The 20,990-nt window shown below is 41.5% G+C and overlaps 1 protein-coding gene across 3 annotated transcripts in view; it reads left to right on the forward strand.

Moving 5' to 3' along the window:
* ccdc88c (coiled-coil domain containing 88C) overlaps positions 1 to 20,990 on the forward strand; it is a 62,779-nt gene that overhangs the window by 33,400 nt on the left and 8,389 nt on the right. Inside the window, exons 6-26 of one of the 3 annotated variants that reach the window (XM_053633681.1) lie at positions 79 to 162; positions 265 to 405; positions 542 to 723; positions 3,521 to 3,602; positions 4,013 to 4,171; positions 4,321 to 4,467; positions 4,588 to 4,732; positions 4,912 to 5,093; positions 5,192 to 5,329; positions 5,418 to 6,386; positions 6,469 to 6,596; positions 8,323 to 8,464; positions 8,567 to 8,752; positions 8,863 to 9,024; positions 9,987 to 10,264; positions 11,592 to 11,735; positions 15,077 to 15,263; positions 15,541 to 15,686; positions 15,780 to 15,869; positions 15,999 to 16,288; positions 20,682 to 20,888. In XM_053633681.1, coding sequence (XP_053489656.1) covers positions 79 to 162; positions 265 to 405; positions 542 to 723; positions 3,521 to 3,602; positions 4,013 to 4,171; positions 4,321 to 4,467; positions 4,588 to 4,732; positions 4,912 to 5,093; positions 5,192 to 5,329; positions 5,418 to 6,386; positions 6,469 to 6,596; positions 8,323 to 8,464; positions 8,567 to 8,752; positions 8,863 to 9,024; positions 9,987 to 10,264; positions 11,592 to 11,735; positions 15,077 to 15,263; positions 15,541 to 15,686; positions 15,780 to 15,869; positions 15,999 to 16,288; positions 20,682 to 20,888 — 4,189 coding nt within the window. Of the gene's footprint in view, positions 1 to 78; positions 163 to 264; positions 406 to 541; positions 724 to 3,520; positions 3,603 to 4,012; positions 4,172 to 4,320; positions 4,468 to 4,587; positions 4,733 to 4,911; positions 5,094 to 5,191; positions 5,330 to 5,417; positions 6,387 to 6,468; positions 6,597 to 8,322; positions 8,465 to 8,566; positions 8,753 to 8,862; positions 9,025 to 9,986; positions 10,265 to 11,591; positions 11,736 to 15,076; positions 15,264 to 15,540; positions 15,687 to 15,779; positions 15,870 to 15,998; positions 16,289 to 16,791; positions 20,889 to 20,990 lie in introns of those variants that run through there. The other 2 variants (XM_053633682.1, XM_053633683.1) reach the window with 2 other exon arrangements.

Below are 20,990 nucleotides of genomic sequence, written 5' to 3' on the forward strand. Positions count from 1 at the left end.
TGTGTGTGTGTGTGAAATTCTTACCATACATGTCTCTGCAGTGCTCAACTCTTTGTCTGTCTCTCTCTCTTTCTAAAGTGTGAACGTAAAGAGGAAATCATTGAGAAGATTAAGCTGCTAGACATCGAAACCCAGACAGCCATTGTTTCTCATATCCAGGAAGTGAGTAAAAATTATTAGTCCTCCAATTTTTCACTAAAAGTGGCACATACTATGGGGCTGCGTTGTGTCTGTCTGTGAGAGTATAATCATCTCTCCATGTAGGTGACCCACAACCAGGAGAATGTTCTGGACATGCAGTGGCTGGAGGTGGGGGAGCTGCCACCCGAGGACCTGGACCCACTGTCTCGTATCATGGCCTTTCACCTACGCAAGCTCATTGATGAGCGTGACGAGTGCTCAGAGGCAAGTACACTTCCCTTCTCAAACTGAGCACTGTATTGTATTGCTTTATATAGGGGGTATGTGGAGTGCAGGTAAAAGAGCTTGAATCTGAGATCTCTGGTTTGTCTGGTTTTTTTGTTTGTTTGTTTTTTTTTAGCTGATTTTGGAGCTGAGTCAAGAGAGAGATTACTTGCAGTTGCAGCAACTCCCTAACTCTGTAGGCTACTCCAGTGCTGACCAGTCAACTCAGCCTTCTATACTAACCAAAGAAGAACGCCAGCACCTATCAGTGGAGCTTGCTGATACGAAGGCCAAACTGCGCCGTTCCCGCCAAGAACTGTACGTAATGATAAATTTCAGTCTTCCTGTTTTCCAATGGCCTAAAGTTCCTAGTTCTTACATGTCTCTTAAGCCTAGTACTGAAGACTTTACAATGTATGAAATGTATAATTAGGATCGTGTCTTGAATGCCAACCTACACGATCTCTTCAGACAGAGAATGTCCACAGTGGTGCCAACATCTATGGTTTAGACCAGTGGTTCTCAACACGGGGGCGCAGGGAGATCGGAAGGGGGCACAAATTGTTTTCAAGAAAAACAAAACACAGACAGTGCATCATTTGGGTACTCTGTGTATTTTATTGCTTTTCAAATACAATGTGCATAAAAATGGAAAAACTCTGCGTTCCCTCTCCTTCTGCATTTTCTTTTTGCTGGGGAGAGGCGGAGCTTAGCCGGCCTTTTATCTAGCAGTCAGTGCAGACCAGTGTTGCCAACTAATGATGGTCCGCTCTAATGATGGGATGTTCGGATCATTTTACTGACTCGGATCTTTCAATCTCGTTCAGCAAAATGACCAAATCTTTTTTCGAGTCATTTTTGTTCATTTTAGCAGAATATAATACAAATTTTACATGTTAAATTCCCCAACACATCTAGTACTTAAACTATAAAATAAACTATAGGTTAATGCAACCAAGGCCGAATTATGAGAAACCAAAATTATTAATTAATTGCTAAACTGGGTCTTCAGGCTATGCAGTCTGTTAGTTCACCTCGCCTCCGGATCAGGGCCGGAGCAGCACATCCCGTTGATCGCACGGCAGGTGACATGGACGTGAATGTAAAAAGAAGCAAGCGCAGGTGTTCCACTGATTGACTTAACATTGTCATGGCTAACGAGACGCGCCCTCCGTCCCAATTTACCATTCCTTATGCTAATGTTTTTAGAATGCAAGACGAATTTAATGCAACATGTTTTACATGTAAAATATTACACGTTATTACAACCTAGTTCTCTTATTCAAAGTAGTTATGGTATTCAGAAACATTTTTGATCATTATGTTCCATACCTGTCCGTTATATAGTTTTATAAAAGTCATAAAACTTTATTTTAAAAATCATGTTATGAAAAGTAATTGAAAAAATACAAAAGCAAAAAAAATCTATCCTGTCTGTCTGTTTATCTATATAAAACAGATTATGGATTGTTATATATAGATAGATAATCATTATAGCCTACCTGGTCTCTCTTAATATAGCGTGGGTGGGGGGGTGCTTTAGTTACAAAAGTTTGAGAACTTCTGGTTTAGTGTTTACGATATATAAAACCCCTTGCAACAGCAGATGAAAATCAGTTGCCCTGTTACTGTAGGTCTGAAGGATTTTGATTCCAAGCAAGTATTGACTAGAAAGTGACAGAGAAGATAAGCAGTCATAAAAGATTATCGGAAGTAAGTAGCCATAATGATAATGTCGGAATCAAGGCCCCAGATGTCAAAATTTTTGTTGCTGTAAGCTGTATTCTATTTGAATAAATGTTAATGTTGCAAGACTCTTCTATGACTCATTTTGGGTGTGCTGCTTAGAGGTGCAGTAGTTAATATTCACGTTGATGTACTATATAAGTATATAGTTCGGGTAGGTTCCATTGCAGACCAAGAAAAGGAAAAACCCTTTGGCAATAATGCAGCCACCTGAAAACTGCTTTTCTAGTTTCTCTCAGAAACCAGCAGCCAGACCAAATGCGAATAAAAATTGCCCAGTAGAAAAACCAATTCACTGAAGGGGAAAAGGCGCGGGATATGAGAGGTGCTTATTTGATTCGGGTGAAACTTGCCCTGTGAATGCAGGCTTGGATTTGTCAGCCAATAGCAAAAAAAAGTTGGCACCTGTATGGTTGGTTTAAAATAAATAAAATACTCGACACCATCGGTATCAGCAGAGAAGCCTCCACCACAAGTGTAGTCCTTTTTGTTACTATTTTGTATTCCACAAATATCCTTCCATATACTTTTTTAAATTAAACTGCCAGACTTATCACAGAGCCTGTTACACCCATCTTAATCAACTTGGTACCCTGTTAAGTATAGAATTGATTTTTAAGATGTTCTTGTTTACAAAGCCCTCAATAGCTTGGCCTCTCAGTATCTGACCCATTTACTCCCTCTAGAATGCTGCGATCTTGTGACCTTGGTTTTACTGACGGTACCTAGATCTAGACTTGTGCACGGTCACCTCGTTTTTTTCGTGATTACCGATCTGAAACTTTGGAATAGTCTTCCTTTCTATGTCAGACTTGCCCCCTTCTATCTCTGCTTTTAAATCTGCTCTAAAGACATACTTGTTTTCTCTGGCTTTCAGTATTCTGTGTTTGTTTTTTTTTTCTTTTCTTTTTATTATAGTACTTGTCATTTACTTTGTTGTATGTTTATGTAGTTTATTTTTATATTGTACAGCAGTTTGGTCAGCCTTGGTTGTTTTTAAATGTGCTTTATTAATAAATATGAATATATGTGAACACGTCAAACATGAAGGATGCTATTGCGGGGGGGGCGGGATTTCAGATATTTGACCTTGCTGTGACCTTGACCTTGTTTGGATCAATTCCGAAGTCTAATCAGTTCATCTGCTAGTTATAATAATTCCTTAAAAATCCTACAAACATTCTACTACTTGTTCTTTAGATATCGCGGTAACGAGAATCTCAGCTGGACGCGTGGTCAGACAATCCGAAAACATAACTCCCTCCCACATTTTATTCATTTCAGTAGAGAACGGCACATTTGCGCAGTGTATAATTGGGCAAGTGGACTGGTAGTGTCAGTAAAATTATGATCCTAATCTTGTACACAGAGAAGAGAAGACCGAGCAGCTGATTGATGCTAGGAATGAACTGGAACGTCTGGATGCAGAGATGCAAAAGCTGAAACAAGAGGTCAGTGTGTTCTCCCTGTTATCACTTTTTTACTGTATATATGGCACCGCTTAACAATCATGAGTTATGTTGCAGAAAATTTCACTGTCCTATCAGTTTGAAGTTTGAAGGTGAGAGGCACAGCTTAATCTTTACGGTGGAGCTTGTTAATTTTAACTTGTTTATAGACCTTTAGTAATCATAGTATTTTTGATAGTGTCTTTGAAATTATATCATGCAAGGGATCTGACCCATACGGTGTACGTAGTTTCAGCAGAGGGTTTGTAGAAATTACAAGCCGCTGCTTTAATTGTAATTGGCTTGTCCAGCTTTCAAATTTGGCGCGTGTATAAGTTCAGCCCTAAACTTATAGTCCTGTAGAGAGACCATTTGTTTGCATATGTGCCCACTCTGAACTGTTTTATGTGCAGAACATGCAGCTTTTGGCGGAGGCACGGTCGGTACGTGCTTATCGTGATGAAGTGGATGCTCTGAGGGAACGTGCAGGAAAAGTGGATAGACTTGAAACAGAACTTGCTCGCTTCAAAGAAAAACTTCATGATGTCCACTTCTACAAGGCCCGCATGGAGGTAACCATATTGTGCCTTTTGAAATAATCCTCTGGGCTCCACAGCTGTCAGTGGCAGGAATCTTCTGTCTATCTGTGTTTTCTTGTCCTTCCCCGACCATTTTATCTTTCACATTATGTTTTGTTTAATCTTGTCTGAATACTCTGTAGGAGCTGAGAGAGGACAATATGACCTTGGTAGAGACAAAGGCCATGCTGGAGGAGCAGCTGGGTACAGCCAGGGGGCGCTGTGACAAACTACACGAGCTGGAGAAGGAGAATCTTCATCTGCGCTCCAAACTGCACGATATGGAGATTGTAAGTACAGCTCGGAAATTAAGATTCTGTTAAAGAGGGAGAGGATACGATTGAAAGTCTGCTGATGTCCCCTGCTCTCTGGGGTGGTGCTTTTTTCCTTTTTCCTTTCCTTCCCCCCAGGACCGGGACAGTGATAAAAAGCGTCTAGAGGAGCTGCTAGAGGAGAACATGATGCTGGAGATTTCCCAGAAGCAGAGCATGAACGAGTCTGCTCACTTGGGCTGGGAGCTGGAGCAGCTGGCTAAGAACAATGAGGTCAATGATGGTCAGTCTGAGATACAGAACACTCTTTTTGTTGTTTTTTTTTTTCTTTCTGTCTTGTCTCTGTGCAGAAGTTCTTGCAACGCACCATTTTATCCATTTCAATTTTTTATGCACAGCTAAGTGTAGTTCTGAGACTTCTCAGTGCTGAATGGCTTGTTGGCCCCTTCTCTCCATGTGCAGTACGCAAGTCATTTGGGGTTGAGATGAACGAGTCAGCATCCAGTCGGCTTCTGAAGCTGGAGAAAGAGAACCAGAGCCTGCAGAGCACCATCCAGAACCTGCGTGAGGCTGCACTCGGTCTTGAAGAGGGTCAGCTCCACACCATGGAGCTGGAGCGGGAGAACCAGGGCCTCAGCAAGAAGGTACACCTCATCTTTCTACCTCTTATTAGTTCTTTACTCTTTAGGGTTTTTATTTTTCATTTTTTGTCCTAATAAAAAGATTTATGGTCTGTTCTCAGCTTGAGAGACTGCAGAGTCAACTGGACCAGGAGAAGCAGACAATAAAGGACATGGAGAATCTTGGAGAAGAGCTCATCAAGGAAAAGCAGAGACTGGAGAAAGATCTAGAGACCCTGAGAGCAGAAAAGGGAAAACAGGTACAGCCTATTGGCACGTATTGTAATGGAGGTGCCAGAATTAACTTCAGCTACTCCGTGCACTAATAATGATTTGTGTACGTGTCAGATCTCAGAGCTGGAGCAAGAGAAGGAACACCTGAGCCTGACCGTGAACTCACTGCGGAAACGTGCCCAGGAGGACAGTGAGGCACGCGTGCGTGAAGTGGAAACGGAGAATCGTATCCTCCACCAGAAGATCTCAGACACAGGAAGTCGGCTGGTGCAGCTTGAGAACGAGAAGCAGCAAGTCACCGAGCAGTTGGAGGATGAGCTGGAATGTGCCAAGGAACTTCAAAGGAAGGTGAAGACCTTAGAGTGTACTCAGAAGCAACTCCAGGATGAGCTAACCTCACTCAAAGTGGCTGAAGAGCAGCTTGAAACCTTGCAGTGCAAGAACAGCATCCTGGAGCAGGAAAACTGGGGGCTGAAGAAGGACGCAGAAGAGTTAAAGAGTGACAATATGCGTCTGACTCTGCTGGAAAAGGAGCACAGGAAGCTGGGAAATGAGAACGTGGAGCTTCGGAGCACTGTAGCTGAACTCCGTTCCCAGGCCAAGCGTACCGAAAGACTGGAGATAAACTGCAGCAGCCTTGACAAAGAGAACCAGCGGCTCCAACAGAGCCTGGAAAGTAGCAGCAACAAAATCCAGGGCCTCAAAAATGAACTGCACGAGGCTGAAACCCAGAGCGAGGAACTGCGGCATGAGCTGGAGGAGCTGAGGAAGTTGGCGAGACGTGCTGATGAAGCAGAGAAGGAGCGGCGGAAAGTGGAGCAGGAGCTGGGCCAAGCTGAGAAAGAGAGAAAGCAGCTGGAGAGGGAGGCACGTAGGCTGAGGCAGCAAGTGGATGTGAGGGAATCTGCACTTGAGGAGAGCTCGCTTAAACTGAGCAACATGGAGAAAGAGGGAGCAGCCACGAACAGGGAGCTTGCACGGCTCCAGGAGGCTGCCAGTAGAGTCAAGGATATGGAGAAAGAGAACAAGGAACTGCAGAAACAGGTCACCATTGACAAGAGGACCTTGGCCACACTCCGAGAGGTACTGCATGTAATGATGACAGCTTTTTAATCACAAAATCTTTAGTAAACTGTGTTAACCCAGTGCTGTGTGACTGCCATAGGAGCTGGTGAATGAGAAGCTGAGGGTGCAGCAGCAGTGTAATGAGCTCGAGAAGCTCAGTCATGAGCTGGAGAAGATCGGCCTGAACCGAGAAAGACTGCTCCAGGAAGAGCACAGCTGGGAGGACAAGTGAGTGTGTACACAATTGCAGTAGCTCAGTGATGTTTAGGGCATATTCACACTTGCACTTTTTGAGACCCGAGTTCTTTTGCACCAAGAGTTCGGCGAACGTCCCAGGTGCTAAACAACCCGAAAATGATGTTCTGTCGTTCGTGCCCAATAGACTGTGGTACAGACTACAGCATGTGTGAAAAGTGACCGATTCCAGGGTTGGAACTGTAATGGGTTGAACTTTCATATTACTTCCTATTTCACATTGGCTCAGAAAAGTATGCTGTTGTCTGCCTGCTAAGTAAATCAAGCAAAGAAAGAATTAAAAAACACAAATGACTACAACTCGAAAATGGTCACGCTAATCCACCGAAAGACTTCATTCACACTCCAAAACACAAACCACAAACATGTTTATTTACTTGAATAATTAAATCAATATTAGGACAATAAAGGGAATGTGCCTGCGTTCTTTATTGTGCCATGATTTTGTAACTAGCAGGAGCAATGTACAGAATAAAGCCCACAGTCAGTCTTGGGTACAGCCTTCAGAATTCAGACAGAGTGTAAAAAATGCCCTAAAGGTCACACCAAAATTAGTTTTAAATACCAATGAAATACCAATTGCTCTGCTTGTGGCAGTTTATGGGGCCTTATGGGGTGTTTCAGAGCCTGCATATTGGAACTTGATCTGCTGCTATTTTAATTTTTTTCATGAAATAACACTTGCTTGTCAAATGTTTACATCATTGATTTTCCATTACCCCTCCATTTCTTAGAATAATGTGTCAAAACCATCACAATGATCAAGTTTCACACGCTGACCAATTCGCTTATTTCAGTTCATTTTGCCGAAAGGGTTTAACCAAATTTATTATGGGTACTTCAAGCTTCTAAGTAATTCAGAGTTTCCAAGTACTATATATATATGTGGATGAGATGCATCATGAGATGTCTTAATTTATTTTATGAACGCGTCCACCAGCTGGAGTGGGTGAGTTGAAGTAGTGACGTTAGTGAACTAACTGTGCACTAACGTAGTTGACGCTAGAGCATATTTCTCTCTCTTTCTCTATTGTCTGCTTTTAGGATCAAATGTAGTCTTTTCTTTTGTTGCATAATCTGCTTCAGTGCATGTCAGCTCTGGCCCTAGCTGGAGTTGAGATCATGGCTGTGTCCAGAAGAACGTGTGTAACGTTTTCTCATGTGAAAGTAGTTGAGACTAACACACCACTCTGCTCTTTTATTAATTTTGTTTGGAATGCACCCTGGAGAGTTGTCTCGGGGGAGGAGTTCCCTCTTTGCACTGGATTATATTTATTTCTCTTTCACTATCTATCTGTCGGTCTCTCTGTCTTTCTGTCTCTGACTGTCATCTCACTTTCCTTCTGTGTTTTTTGGTTGCTGTTTTGGAAAGTGTGTTCAGAAAGGATTAACAAGCCTGGACAGTGGCATTTCTCAATAGTTCCTTAGTACTCAATGAAATTTAATCTGCCAAGTATATTTATTACTACCATTCACATTCCATTAGCCTTTCGTCATGCTCGTGTATGTGTGTGCATGTGCATTGCTTTTGAGTGCTAGTACTGTAGATTGCTCTTGCATGGGTTCTCTATAGTTGTAGTTGAGCAGATTTGGTTATTTGTCATTAATAATTGAAAAAAAAAGACCAATGACACAAATAATTTCAATCTGATTATAGACAGCTAATTTCAACGTGGCCATCTCATTGAAATGCTTTTAGTAAATACAAGATCCTGGAGTCGAAGATTGAGTCAGCGCTGAAGAATTCCATGGAGCTGAAGGAGGAAAAAATTCAGGGTCTGGAGTCACGCCTAGAGGAGAGCAGCAGCTTGAACCAGCAGCTCCGTACTGAGCTTGCATCAGTAAGACCACAGTACACACCACAGTATGCACAGAGACTTACGCTCTCTGTCATACTCTTTATTCACCTCCTCTCATGTTACACATTTGCTCACCTTCTCCAGGTGAAGAAGACACTGGAGGCCTTGAGGCAGAGGCAGGAGGAGGAGGCTGCTCACTCTGAAATTTCCCAGAAGGCTGTGGAGCAGGTCAGGTCTGGTACCAGCCAAGAGAAATGGGAGACGGAGCAGAGAGAAATCACCACTGAGCTGCTTAAACTCAAAGATCATCTGATAGATGTGGAAAAGAATGTGTGTTATCATTTTACGTTTTAAAATGATTTTTATTCTAATCAACTTAGGTCTTGCTCTAGCTGTTACTCCACGTAGTGTGGTGACCTCAGTGTTTGTCTGCTTCCCAGAATGCATCCCTACTGACAGAGAAGCATCTACTGAAAGAACACCTGAAGCAGCTAGACTCCCAGAACACACAGCTGAATGCTCAGACGCTAGCTCTGCAAAAACAGGCCACAACGCTGCAGGAGCAAAACACTGCACTTCACAAAGACACCGCCAAACTACAGGTACTGAAACCGACACTGCTAGTTTGTGAGTTAAGCCTACTTTACGTGGTGTGGGAACAGCGGTCTTCTACATTTTATTGCGTGCTACACTGTATAAGCGGATGGCAATAAAATCTTATTTTTTGAAATTCTGTTCTGGCAGACAGAGATCAGTTTTATCCATGTGTGGTGCAAATTAACCTTTTTATGATTATCACAAGTGAAAAAAGCTCAAATACTCAAAACTCCAATAAAAACCTCCATTTTTTTTTTTTGAAAACTGAAAGATGCAGACAGTTAGATACAGATGCCCATGATTGGTTAGTGTTGCAGTGATCGGTGGGGAATCCCTGAGAGCATAGCCAATTTTGACCTCTTGGACTCCCAGCCATGGATGGCGTGGCATCAGTTGTCCAGATGAATAGGGTGAACACTTTTCTGTTGCACCAATCGGGAGCCAGTAATGAAATGTTTAGCAGTGCTTCTTCAGGATGAGGTTTTGTGATTCTCTGGAATTATTTTGCATTGATCCACAAAATGTGTCATTGGATGTTTACGTAGTCTTATATACCGTTTTTATTTAAAAAAATAAAATAAATTAATGTTGAGAGAAACATTTGATTAAAATAAAACATAGATACATTAAAGCTTTTCATGATTGATGATCGGGGGCATGATAGCGAAGTGGTTAGCATGTTTGCCTCGCACCTCCAGGGTTTGGGGTTTCAAATCCTGCCTCTGCCCTGTGTGCACGGAGTTTGTATGTTCTCATATATATAAATAATATTAATTATATACACACACATTATTTTTCAACATTATTATATCTCTCTATCTATCTATCTACTCAGTGGAATTTATTTCAAAGTTAACCACGAACCATCACGTGGATCATGCTTAGTGATAAATGTTACGTTGTATGCCTTTTTGAACAGCGCTTTTTGTTATCCCTTTTTAAAAACTGTGTGTCTGTGTGTATTCAGGTAGAGAACTCAACACTGAAATCTCAGAACTCGTCTCTGACCGCTCAGTACACAGCCCTGCAGGCTCAGCTGCAGACTCTTGAGGCAGAGGCGGAGGTTCTGCAGAGGCAGCATGAGGAGGCTCGAGTCAGACGTGACAGCATCTCTCAGGACCACGAGCGCCTGCTCAGCGTCCATGAGAGGCAGGCAGCCGAATACGAGCAGCTCATCACCCAGCACACTGCCTTGAAGAGCAGCCAGAGAGCACTGGAGCAGGAACACCGCAGTATGGAGAACAAGTCAGTCCCATTCTAATGCCATATATGCATGTTGTGTATGCGTTTTGCCAGCGTGTAACGCCAGAGTAAGGATGTGTGTTGTCTGTACGGAGACGCCACGGTGACTGTGGGCCAGGAGGACTGCTTTTACAACTATAGTAAAGCAAGGGAAATGATCAATCAAAGCTCAAGCACACTAAATAATGTAAACCCATTCAGGGTTTAAACATACATAAAAGTGTTTTTTATTTAAGTATCTAAAAAATTACTAAAAGACAAGGGACATGTGTGTTCAGATTGAGAACTCCATGCACCCCAGGCCTGCAAAATTTAAATGAAATAACTTGTAACCAAAGAAAGAAAAGAAACCCCTTGGCTTTGCTTTAGCAGCTAGATAATTTATCTCATTGGAAATAGAGCTCATTATTATCTTCCCTAACAGTTGTAGCCGACCCACTTCAAGGGTCATTCTGCTATGCTTTTCTGCTTAGAACTGTTGAAAAGAGTGATTATTTGAGTTACTGTACCCTTTGTCAGCTCAAACCAGTGTGGCCATTCATCTCTTACCTCTCTCATCAATAAGGCTTTTCCACGCACAGAATGACCACTTATTGGATGGTTTTTGTGTTTCATGCCATTCTTTATAATCTCTAGAGAGATCAGTAGTTTCTGAAATACTCACGCCAACCCATCTGGAACCAACCTCCATGTCATGGTCAAAGTACTGTATCTGAGAAGTGACATGTATGAAAGTTATAGTAGCTCTCAGTATCACAGTTATGGAGCACATGTTATGTAGCTGCCTGTTGACCAGCTGACTCTGTTGGAGCTGAACGTGAGGCACTGTAGAAACTCTTCCATGTGCTTCCTTATTTTTAAATCGTGACACGCAGTACACATTCGCGGATGCACATGTGCCTGTCGTGTTACTTTTTCCATTGTGCTCCATGGAAAATTGTGTCTAATGTTTATAGACTTGGTGTGAAAAGCAGACCAGTGTTCAGTCAGACTTTGAGAGAGATACACACATGATCTCATGAATAATGCAGCAGTGGGTCTCTAGAGGCGTAGGGCTTGAAGTAAAAGCAGACGTCTGTCACATGGCCAATCAGCTGTAATACCAGCCGTCTAGGAGCTTCAAAGGCCTGATGGGATGCTGTTCCTTATTCTATACACCACATGTCACATACGCACGATATTTTTCATGGATTGTTCAACCCCCCACAATAATACCCCCCTATTGCCTTGCTGTGGAGATGTATGACCTAGTATAAATATATTCTTGTGTAATATGGTCAGTGAGCATGTGTTGTCCATATTAAACTGTTTATAATGTGTGTTTGTGCAGGTATTTGCAACTTCTAAAACAGAAGGATGCTGTGGAGGAGCTGCAGGCATCTCTGCAGAGAGAGAAGGCGAGTTTGGAGGAGGAGATTCGTAAGAACACTCAGATTATGGGAGAGAACCGCAGCCTGAGAGAGGAGATGGACAGGTCAGCCTTTATAAATAATCTCACACGCACTGTGGCTGATCTCAAAGCAACACAACAAGCCAAAACCTTCTGCTGCTGCTTTATTAAGCAGCAGACGCTGCCCTCTGCTGGTGAAACTCTGTTACTGCTTTTTGGTTGTGAGCAGTACTGGAGTATTAAGGCACATACAATGATTTTAGTCACTGTACTATGAAGTTGCCATTAAGCGTTCCTACTACTGTTTGCCATAATAACATTTATCAGTGGGTGGCTCGACTAGCATTCCACTATTGACGACAAATCAAGATTTCTTGCCGCTAAAATGAAACATTCTTGAGGTTTGAATATATAATTCACCAGTGTACATATGAATCATATCCTATGAGATGAAGTAGTAGTGTGTGCTGGACTGTCTGGGTCTATGAAGCAGTTCAGACTCTCGGTAGCATGGCGGATCACATGCGTTCTACCGTCTTCACTCCCGTTGGTAGTCGCTGCAACAAGTCGCTCCAAATTTGCATAAAGTTAAACTTTTCTCAAATTTGTCATGTCGCTAGACACGCCCACATCTAGTCACCACCGATCGCTGTCGCTCATGTCACCGGAAGTCGGCAGCTCTCATTGAAAATGAATGGTCTCCAGTTGCTTTCTTGCTGTATGCATGAACATGCGTTAAGTCACTATTTCTAACATAACTTTTACTTGTGTTGCTTGTAGTTTGTGCAGTAAATAGACCGAGCATGTCCAAAAGTGACACTCGCCAGCCACTTTCTAAGGAACACCTGTTCATCTGCACATTCATGTTATACAATCAGCTAGTGATGTGGTAGTCGAGCAGTCATGCAGATATTAGTTAAGAGCCTCAATTCATCTACGCATCAGAATGTACATGGAACCCAGTGAGGTCTTTTGCTGTTGTCGCCCAGCTGCATCAAGGTTCAACGTGTTGGCATTCAGAGATGCTTTTCTGCTCATCACAGTTGTAAATATTGTTTATTTGATGTAACCCTCATATTAGTTCAAACCATACTGGCCATTCTTCTTACCTCTCATCACCAAAGCATCTCTGCCCACAGAACAGCTGTTTACTAGATTTGTGCACCATTCTGTGTAAAATCTAGAGGTTGTGTGTGTGTGGGTGTGAATGCTTGGAGATCAGCAGGTTCTGAAATACTCAAACCAGCCAGTCAGGCACCAGCCCCCATGCCATGGTCAAAGACTCTATGCTCGCATAAAGTGGCATGTATAGAAGCTATAGTATCTCTCTGTATCTCAATTATGTTTCACATGTATATTATGTAGGCGCTTGGTGACCAGCTGACTCTGTTGGGGGTTGAAAGTGAGGCACTGAGGGAACTATTTTCCATGTGCCTCCTTGCTTCTAAATCATGACCTTCATTAGGTATTAATGATGTTACTGTCCTGCATTTTTAGTAGTTCCAATTTTTTTTTAGAACCAGTCATTTCTATCTATAGCTTCTAAAGCTATCAGATTAAATAATTCACTGATTAATGACAGAATTGGTTGTTTGAGTTACATTTCATATGTCAAACATCTTACTAGTTTCACTGACATATTAGCAATGCAAGTTAACTGTACTAGCTTTGTACACTTACCAGGGCCACCAACCATCTCTGCTATTTCCTTCCAAGCTTTTATTTTTCCTTTGTAAAGTTTCTTCACACATTTAATGAAGGGTCAAATATGGCCGGTTAAGATGAAAGCATGGCTGCAAGTTTTTCTTCCATTTTTGCACCACAGACCGTAAATGGGAACTAGTTGCCAGTAGGAAATACAGTTGTAAGAGGGGAACTGGAAATGTTGGACCACACGCACCACAGGATTGGTCTCAGGAATAAACTGAGTGATGTACACAGAATTGAGACGGTCAATTTAAATGTCACTTGATGTGCTATCACTGAAATCATGGCTGTGTTTCGCATACATGCATTGGAAATTAATGTGCGCTTGTTGCTTTGTTGCTTGCTAGTGTGACTGTAGGTTTAGACTTTTCCAGTGTTTGGTATGTTACTTCAAAAAAAGTAACTAATTAATGTAATTAATTACCAAGTGCATTGTCAACATTGTATTTAAATTACTGACTAATTACTCTGGCTGAAAAAGAATTGCATTACTTGTTACTAATTACTTCTTAAAATCCGTATCAACCTTGACCATATGAGCAATAGAAACTTGTGTTGTTTAAATTTGAGTCAAGCATGGAATAGCTTAGCCTATTTTTAATACAAAAATGTAAATAAGTGATTATAAACTGGTTTAACAAAAAGAGCTAGTAAAAAGCAAATAAAAAAAGCAATAAAACTGTAGTTAGGGTATTTCAACACAACTAAATTTAGTTAAGTCGTCAAATGCTCTCAAGCAGTTAAGTTACTTAAGCGCTTTAGTTAATGAAGAATTATTCCTCAAGAGATCTAAATAAAAAAAAATAAGAAGAAGATTAAGATTAAATTATATAAGTAAAAAATAAACTTTGTTCCGATCAAACAGCACTGTTTAAATAAATAAATAAATAAATAAATAAATACATTTTGCCACACACAGGTATTTTGTTCAATGTGCCTAAAACACGGCGATTCTACAGTCCGCAGCGGTAGCATCTCTCCCACCATGTACCCTACAATCAGTTTTATGTATTTATTTATTTATTTATTTATTTATTTATTTATTAACTCCGCTTCAGACATTTTCTGTACTGCTGATGTAAAATCAAGTTTCTCCTGCTTAACACGGGTTGCTGCAGTTTCATCTGTCGCTGTACATGGATCAGTTAAAAGTGTCCATGTTGCTGTGTCAAGTGCTTCAGTAGGTTACTTGTGCTTCGGCTAGAGGCTGATGGTGTTTTTCCCCGGGACATAACTTACATTTTTACTGTGATGTTCTTGTCTACATGTATCAGAAAAATTAAGTAATAGGGATATTTCCATTTAGCAAAACAGACATTCGTTTCTGCTGACATCCTCGGACTTGAGCGAACTCGCACGCACTTGCCTACAGCTAACCAATTAAAATGGGCAGAGTTAAATTCTAAAACACATTTGATCTTTAGATGATAATATTGAACTTAAAATCTAAATTTGTTTTATACAGACTTGTTAAGTCTATACAGTATATAATGTAATGCAATTACATCATAAGTATCTGTAATTACGTCACTTAAAAGTGAAGAGTAATTTAATTAGTTCTGGGTGTAACTTATTACTTAGTAACTGTAATTAAATTACGCATTCATAAATAAATATAATGTATGTATATGAAATAGAATTTGTAAAGTAAGTTGACACTTAGCTTGTTGAATGTAATTCTGTCACATGACTTCTAAGAGCTGGCTTTGTGTTTGCAGACTGTCGCAAAAACACGCACATTTGCGTCAGGAGTATGACGGGCTGCAGCATCAGAGCAAGGAGCTAAAGATGTCTCTCAATGAGTCACAGCTGGAGCTGAACCGCTGGCAGTCACGATTTGACCAACTCAAAGAACAGCACCAGGGCCTAGACATTTCCCTGACCAAACTGGACAACCACTGTGAGGTGAGAGAGACTGACTGCCCCTTGGACTCAACAAGAAAATTCCCAGCCCACTTACAAAAGCAACAACCTTCAACTGATAATACAGCAAACTTGTTTTGTTAGATAGAATAGATTAAATCTTAGTCATGACCTTTTTTTTTTTTTTTTTTTTTTTTTTAAGGACTGATCATGAGATTTGTGTTCACTGTGTTTGCTTGGCTTATTCACATGGGGTTGTGAGTGTGGATAGGAAGCAGTGGCAGGGTATGAAAGACTGTCTGTCTGTCTGTCTGTGCAGCTGTTGACTCGGCTGAAGGGGAATCTGGAGGAGGAGAACCACCACCTACTGAGCCAGGTCCAGATGCTGAGCCAGCAGAACCAGACTCTTCTGGAAAGGTCCATGGAGAGCAAGGAGCTGTACCATGAGGAGCAAAAACAGTACATGTAAGTGTGCACAACAGTAGTTTAGTGTTGGTGATTAGTTTCACTATGTTGTGTGGTGTATGAATTGTATCCCATGTCTCCTGTGTGCTGCAGCGATAAGCTGAATTCGTTACGGCGGCAGAAGGAGAAACTGGAAGAGAAGATCATGGATCAGTACAAGTTCTACGACCCGACTCCTAAAAAGTGAGCTGATCCTGATTATGCATGCTATGACAAAACAACACTTTAAGCAGGCTAAAGAATTTGCTCATATTTAATTCATGCTAACAACTGATTTTTATCTCTGCTGCTTTGTGAATGTGTCTATCACAGGAGGAGCCACTGGGTGGCACCTAAAGCTATTGCGAAATTCATGAAGCCTAAGAAGGAGCGGTCACGGGAGAGGCAGGACGGCTCTCGTGAGCGGATCCGAAGTGCCCCAGACATCCCTCTTCCAGAGATCCCACACCCTCTAGACTGTTCCACCAACAGCCCAAAGCTTACTCCACCTCCACTGCCCTCTCGCCAGACTTGCCTCAACCTGGACTCCCCAAGCAGTGTCTCAGTGGAGGAAAACCACGCCCACTCCTCCCCAATCTTATCCTCAGCTTCAAACAACAGAGGTGGGTATATTCTGCTCAGTTCCTCAAAGAGGTTCGACAAATTGTTCACCTAATGTTGTATGGTTATTGTTATTAAAGCGTGCACACACTGATCAAACGGCCATCTCAAGCCTGATTTGGTTTTGTTGAAAGTGAAGTATTCACCATCGTTGTAGCAGTCTTATTCAGAACGGGGTGTCTTGTTTATAGTCTGTATATCCACATATTACTCCAGGCCTCTACTCCTCCTTTAATCTTTAATCTTGTAATTTTTTATCATTATTCAACATGTCTCTATCTTTAAAACTCTTTCTCCAAATTAACATGAACCTATTTATAATCTTGCATGCCATTCATCTAATCTTCTAAATGCTGTTATTTCTTCAAAGGGTGTTTGACATCATAGTTACGACTTTCTGACTTGTTTCTTCTCTTCCACTGATCTTTCTCCCACTCTGTTCATGTGTGTACATTAACCTCTACCGCGCGCACACACACACACACACACACACACACACACACAGCAGCTAAGCGGTTCCTTTTCCTGCGGAGTAAGAGCCAGGAGAAAATTCGGGTTCCACGGACATCGCCTTCCCGGCGCTCTCTAACCAAACGCCTCCGATTCTGGGCCTCCGCTGAAGTCATCATGCCTCCTTCCCCCAGCGAGCATCTCTCACAGATCGGCCATTTTTAAGTGCTTTTTCTTTTTTAATTTTTTTTTATCAGCAGCAGCACATTATAATACTTTTCAGTACAATCAATATTTTGTCGTTTTTCTCTTTAACTCTCTATAATATCTTTTTTTTTTTTTTTTTTTTAAATTGTAGTTGAAATCAGCTATTTATATAATTCATCATTTTAATATATTTGGCAGCACAGATACCTTTGCACACTAATAAAAAAAACATTAGTGAACACCAGGAAACATATTTCTAAAATCACCAAAGCAGTTACTTATAGGACACTACTTGCATCCTGTTCATATTCTACTGAACCGCACGCATACACACACGCACGCACACACACAGAGACACAAACAGAGGTTGAACTCTGCATCAGCGCTCTTATTGGGACTGCTGGAGCCAGGCCAAGACGCTCTGAGTAGCAGTAAGTAGCAGTGTGTTGAAACTGAGCCCCCCGAATGCATTTGGCTTTGCTGTCGCGCCATTAATAATGTGTGTGCCACTGTGCGTGTGTGTGCGTGTGTGATTGAATGGATCAATACTAGCCAAGGATGAGGAAGATAAATGGGACACTGTATGACAGCCGTCACAGAATATTTGTGGCCTGTGTGTTAATGAGGCCAGTTGATATAAATCTGATTGTGCGTGTTGAGCGAGAGGGGATAATTAATCCGAGGTAGCGTCTTCTTAGAGAGATGCCAGGATGAGCAATGGCTTATTCCATGTCCCTTCAGTGTGAGCTCTTAATTACTCTGTATACCTGCTTTCCTGCAACCTGTGCCTTGCCCTCCCTCTGCTAGAGTCTATACCTCCATATTCACACACTCATCAGACTCATCATTTGTCTTACCATCATTGTGAGGACCTTCCATTGAGATTAATAATGAATAATTTAATTTAATGCTATGCTGCACCTAATTCTAACCTTTTTCAAAAATTAGTTTAAATAAAAGCTATGGTTTTTGTGAACAAACAAAAGCAGTTTTCCCTCCCGGAGACCAGCCAAATGTCCCCATAACTGTCACGTTTCTATGTTGGGGATATTTGGTATCCACCCAAATATAAAATCTCTCGCTCTCTCACTCACTCACTTTCTTGTGCATACCATGGACCCACTCATCCCTGCTGCTACACATCGCTTCTATCATCTTGTCTCACAGCCTGCTTGGATTGTAGCAAGTTTGTGCTTTGCATTTACTTTTCAGAACTCTTTAGTCAGCTGACATTACATTTTTGCACAATTTCAGTAATGGGTATTGACACAAATGTCAATCAGCTTCTAGATCTTTGTAAATGTATTTGAGCATTAGGTAATCTTTAAAGATATTTGACAGCCCGGTCTAGCCATTTTAGACAGTGCTTGTTTAGAGAGATAAGATTAGAGAGATTGTATAATGAAGATCTATTCGGACTTTAACTGCTTTGATGTCCTCTGTTTTGCCTGGTGCTGAGAGAGATATGTCGGTGGAAAATTACCAGGTGTGATTTTGAGGGTAGTAGCAGAAGCTCAGGAAAAACTCCAAAACCTGCCCATCCTGCTGGAGCCACTAACTCCTCTCTCTGTTTGCATACGTAACTCTGGCATTTACAGCGTTTCCCATCTGTCTGCAGACTACCCATCTGGTATTGTTCGTCTCTTTACGCGTACGCTAGTGTATGCGCAGAGTTGTACGCATTACCTTTCAAGGTATACTTCATATGACGTACGCATACGCTGACGGTAAAGCAGGTCTTCTAGTGTGAAGTAGTGATGGGAAGTTCGGATCATTTTACTGACTCGGATCTTTGAATTTCTTTCAGCAAAATGATCAAATATTCTTTTCCCCCAACCCCAAACCCCCCACCCCCGAGTCATTTCGTTCATTTCAGCAGAATACAATTAAAATGTTACATGTTAAATTCCCCAAAACATCTAGTACTTAATAAACTATAAAATTAACTATAGGCTAATGCAACCAAAGCTGAATTATGAGAAAAAGAAATGGTTAATTAATAGCTTAGCTGGCTCTTCAGGCTATGCAGTCTTAGTTCACCTCACCTCCGGATCACAGTCGTTCTTTTGTCACAGTCTTTCTTTTGTCACGTCCGTTCCCCGGGAACAGAAATTATTAGTTGACCCCTCGAGTCTTTGGGTTAGAGTCATTCGTTCATCCAATAACTGCCTTATAGGCTGAATGCAGTGGGGCTGTGACGTGATGAACGAACAACTCAAACTCGAAGACTTGATACGCGAAGTACTCATTTCTGTTTCCTGTGCAGAACCTATGCGCGGTTAAAAATTAACGAATCACTCTGAGGCAACTCGTTGTTCCCGAGTCATATTAAAGATTCGTTCAAAATTAACAAATCGTGCATGAACACCTCAATAGTGTGAAGGATAACAATGAAGAAGAATCATAACACGAAGAACAACGCTTGGGCAATCTTTCGCCACAGTTAGCACCCATATACAAGTCCTTATACTCTAAGGCTTGAATTATACAAATGCGGGTACTTTCTAACCTCATTCATTTCCATCTCTTCCGTTTATTCCATTTTTTTCTTCAGCTTCCTTGAGAATCAACGGCCCTGGGTCACTGTTGCCACCTGCTGGAACAACTATATAATTATTTTGCACTAAATGCGCATGTGTGACGAGTAGAAAAATTGGGCGGTGCTGTACAGTACGCGTGTACTCTGCTGATGACGAAATTTGCGTCACGGTGTACTGTACGCTGTTCCTAGCATACACGTAAAAAGTGAAGCATACTGTCTGATAGAGACTATACTGTAACAGGAAAGAAATGGTGTAAGCCAAACATATTGTTCCAACCATCTAATTGCCCAAGCACAGTACATTGATAATTTGATTCAGTGGAAATTGTTGATACGTTAATTCACTGTCATTATTAGTATGCTTATGACAGATCTCAGAAACCTGTGCCACAGAAGCATGTGCTTTGCACTACTTTACTATTGCTCATTACATATAAACCTGAAAATGATCTACGCTCAGTGTAATGAAATAAATAAAGGACTAATAAAATAAACATTTTTCAGCTAGCTAATTACTGTGTGTGTGTGTGGCCTAAGACCTCTCTGTAGCTTGGAGAAAATAATCTCATTAAACAATCATGAGCTTGGGTCATTTTCAGATCAAATTGCTTTATCAGATAAAAACCTATAAACAGGGACCATAACCGTGTGCTAGGGATAGATTGGTTATGTGGCAAAAAAATAATTTTTCCAACCAGTATGGAGTGAAATTTTTATTTGCAAAAAAAATTGGGGTCTGTGATCTGCTTAATGTGCAATGAGCATATTGCATTTTCTGCTAAATTATCACTGTGTTGTAACATCTGCATGCATTTTGTCCAGCTGTTGCCATTAAAGTGGAATTGCCAGGTTGCCAGGTTCTTCCAGCTGAAAGGAAGAAAAAAACAAATTTCCGTTCAATCGTATTGTTTGCTCAGTATTGTTAGCTGCAGTATCCCTCAGCCTATATTAACTAGCTGACTGTATTTTAACAGCTCTTTTAGAATAGTATTTGCAGATGCTCTAAACATTTTGCTTAATGATCAACTAAAACCTGCAAAAGATCCTGCATGCTGAGTATGCGATGTTTTACTTGTCCTCTGCACTAACTTGCACACAAGCCTATGCTCTAACATGCTCTCCACACCAGCAGTGTTAGTGTCTCCTGTGCTTTTCTGCTTTCTCTTATAAAATTTGTAACTTTGCTTCTCACTCAGGTCTGAGTTACAGCAGTGGTTCCAGAAGCTCAGAGGCGTACCGGCCAGGAGGGGGCAGCACAGAAGATATGAACGGATACGAGGAGCTGGTGCTTAGACAGAGAGGCTTAGAGCCGGGGACGTCCTGTTCAACTCCGCTGAACCACAACTCCCACAATGCACCAGGATTCACCCCTTCTAGCTTGCGGCCAGGGCGCAGGCCCAAAGGTATTGATGTCAACATCTGAAATTGCACATCTGTTGACTAATTCGTCCAAGAGGGAATACTTTATGGATTAATAATGGAGACCAGCACATATATTACTCAGT

The sequence above is a fragment of the Ictalurus furcatus genome, chromosome 9 (genome assembly GCF_023375685.1).
Source record: "Ictalurus furcatus strain D&B chromosome 9, Billie_1.0, whole genome shotgun sequence".
NCBI lineage: Eukaryota > Metazoa > Chordata > Actinopteri > Siluriformes > Ictaluridae > Ictalurus > Ictalurus furcatus.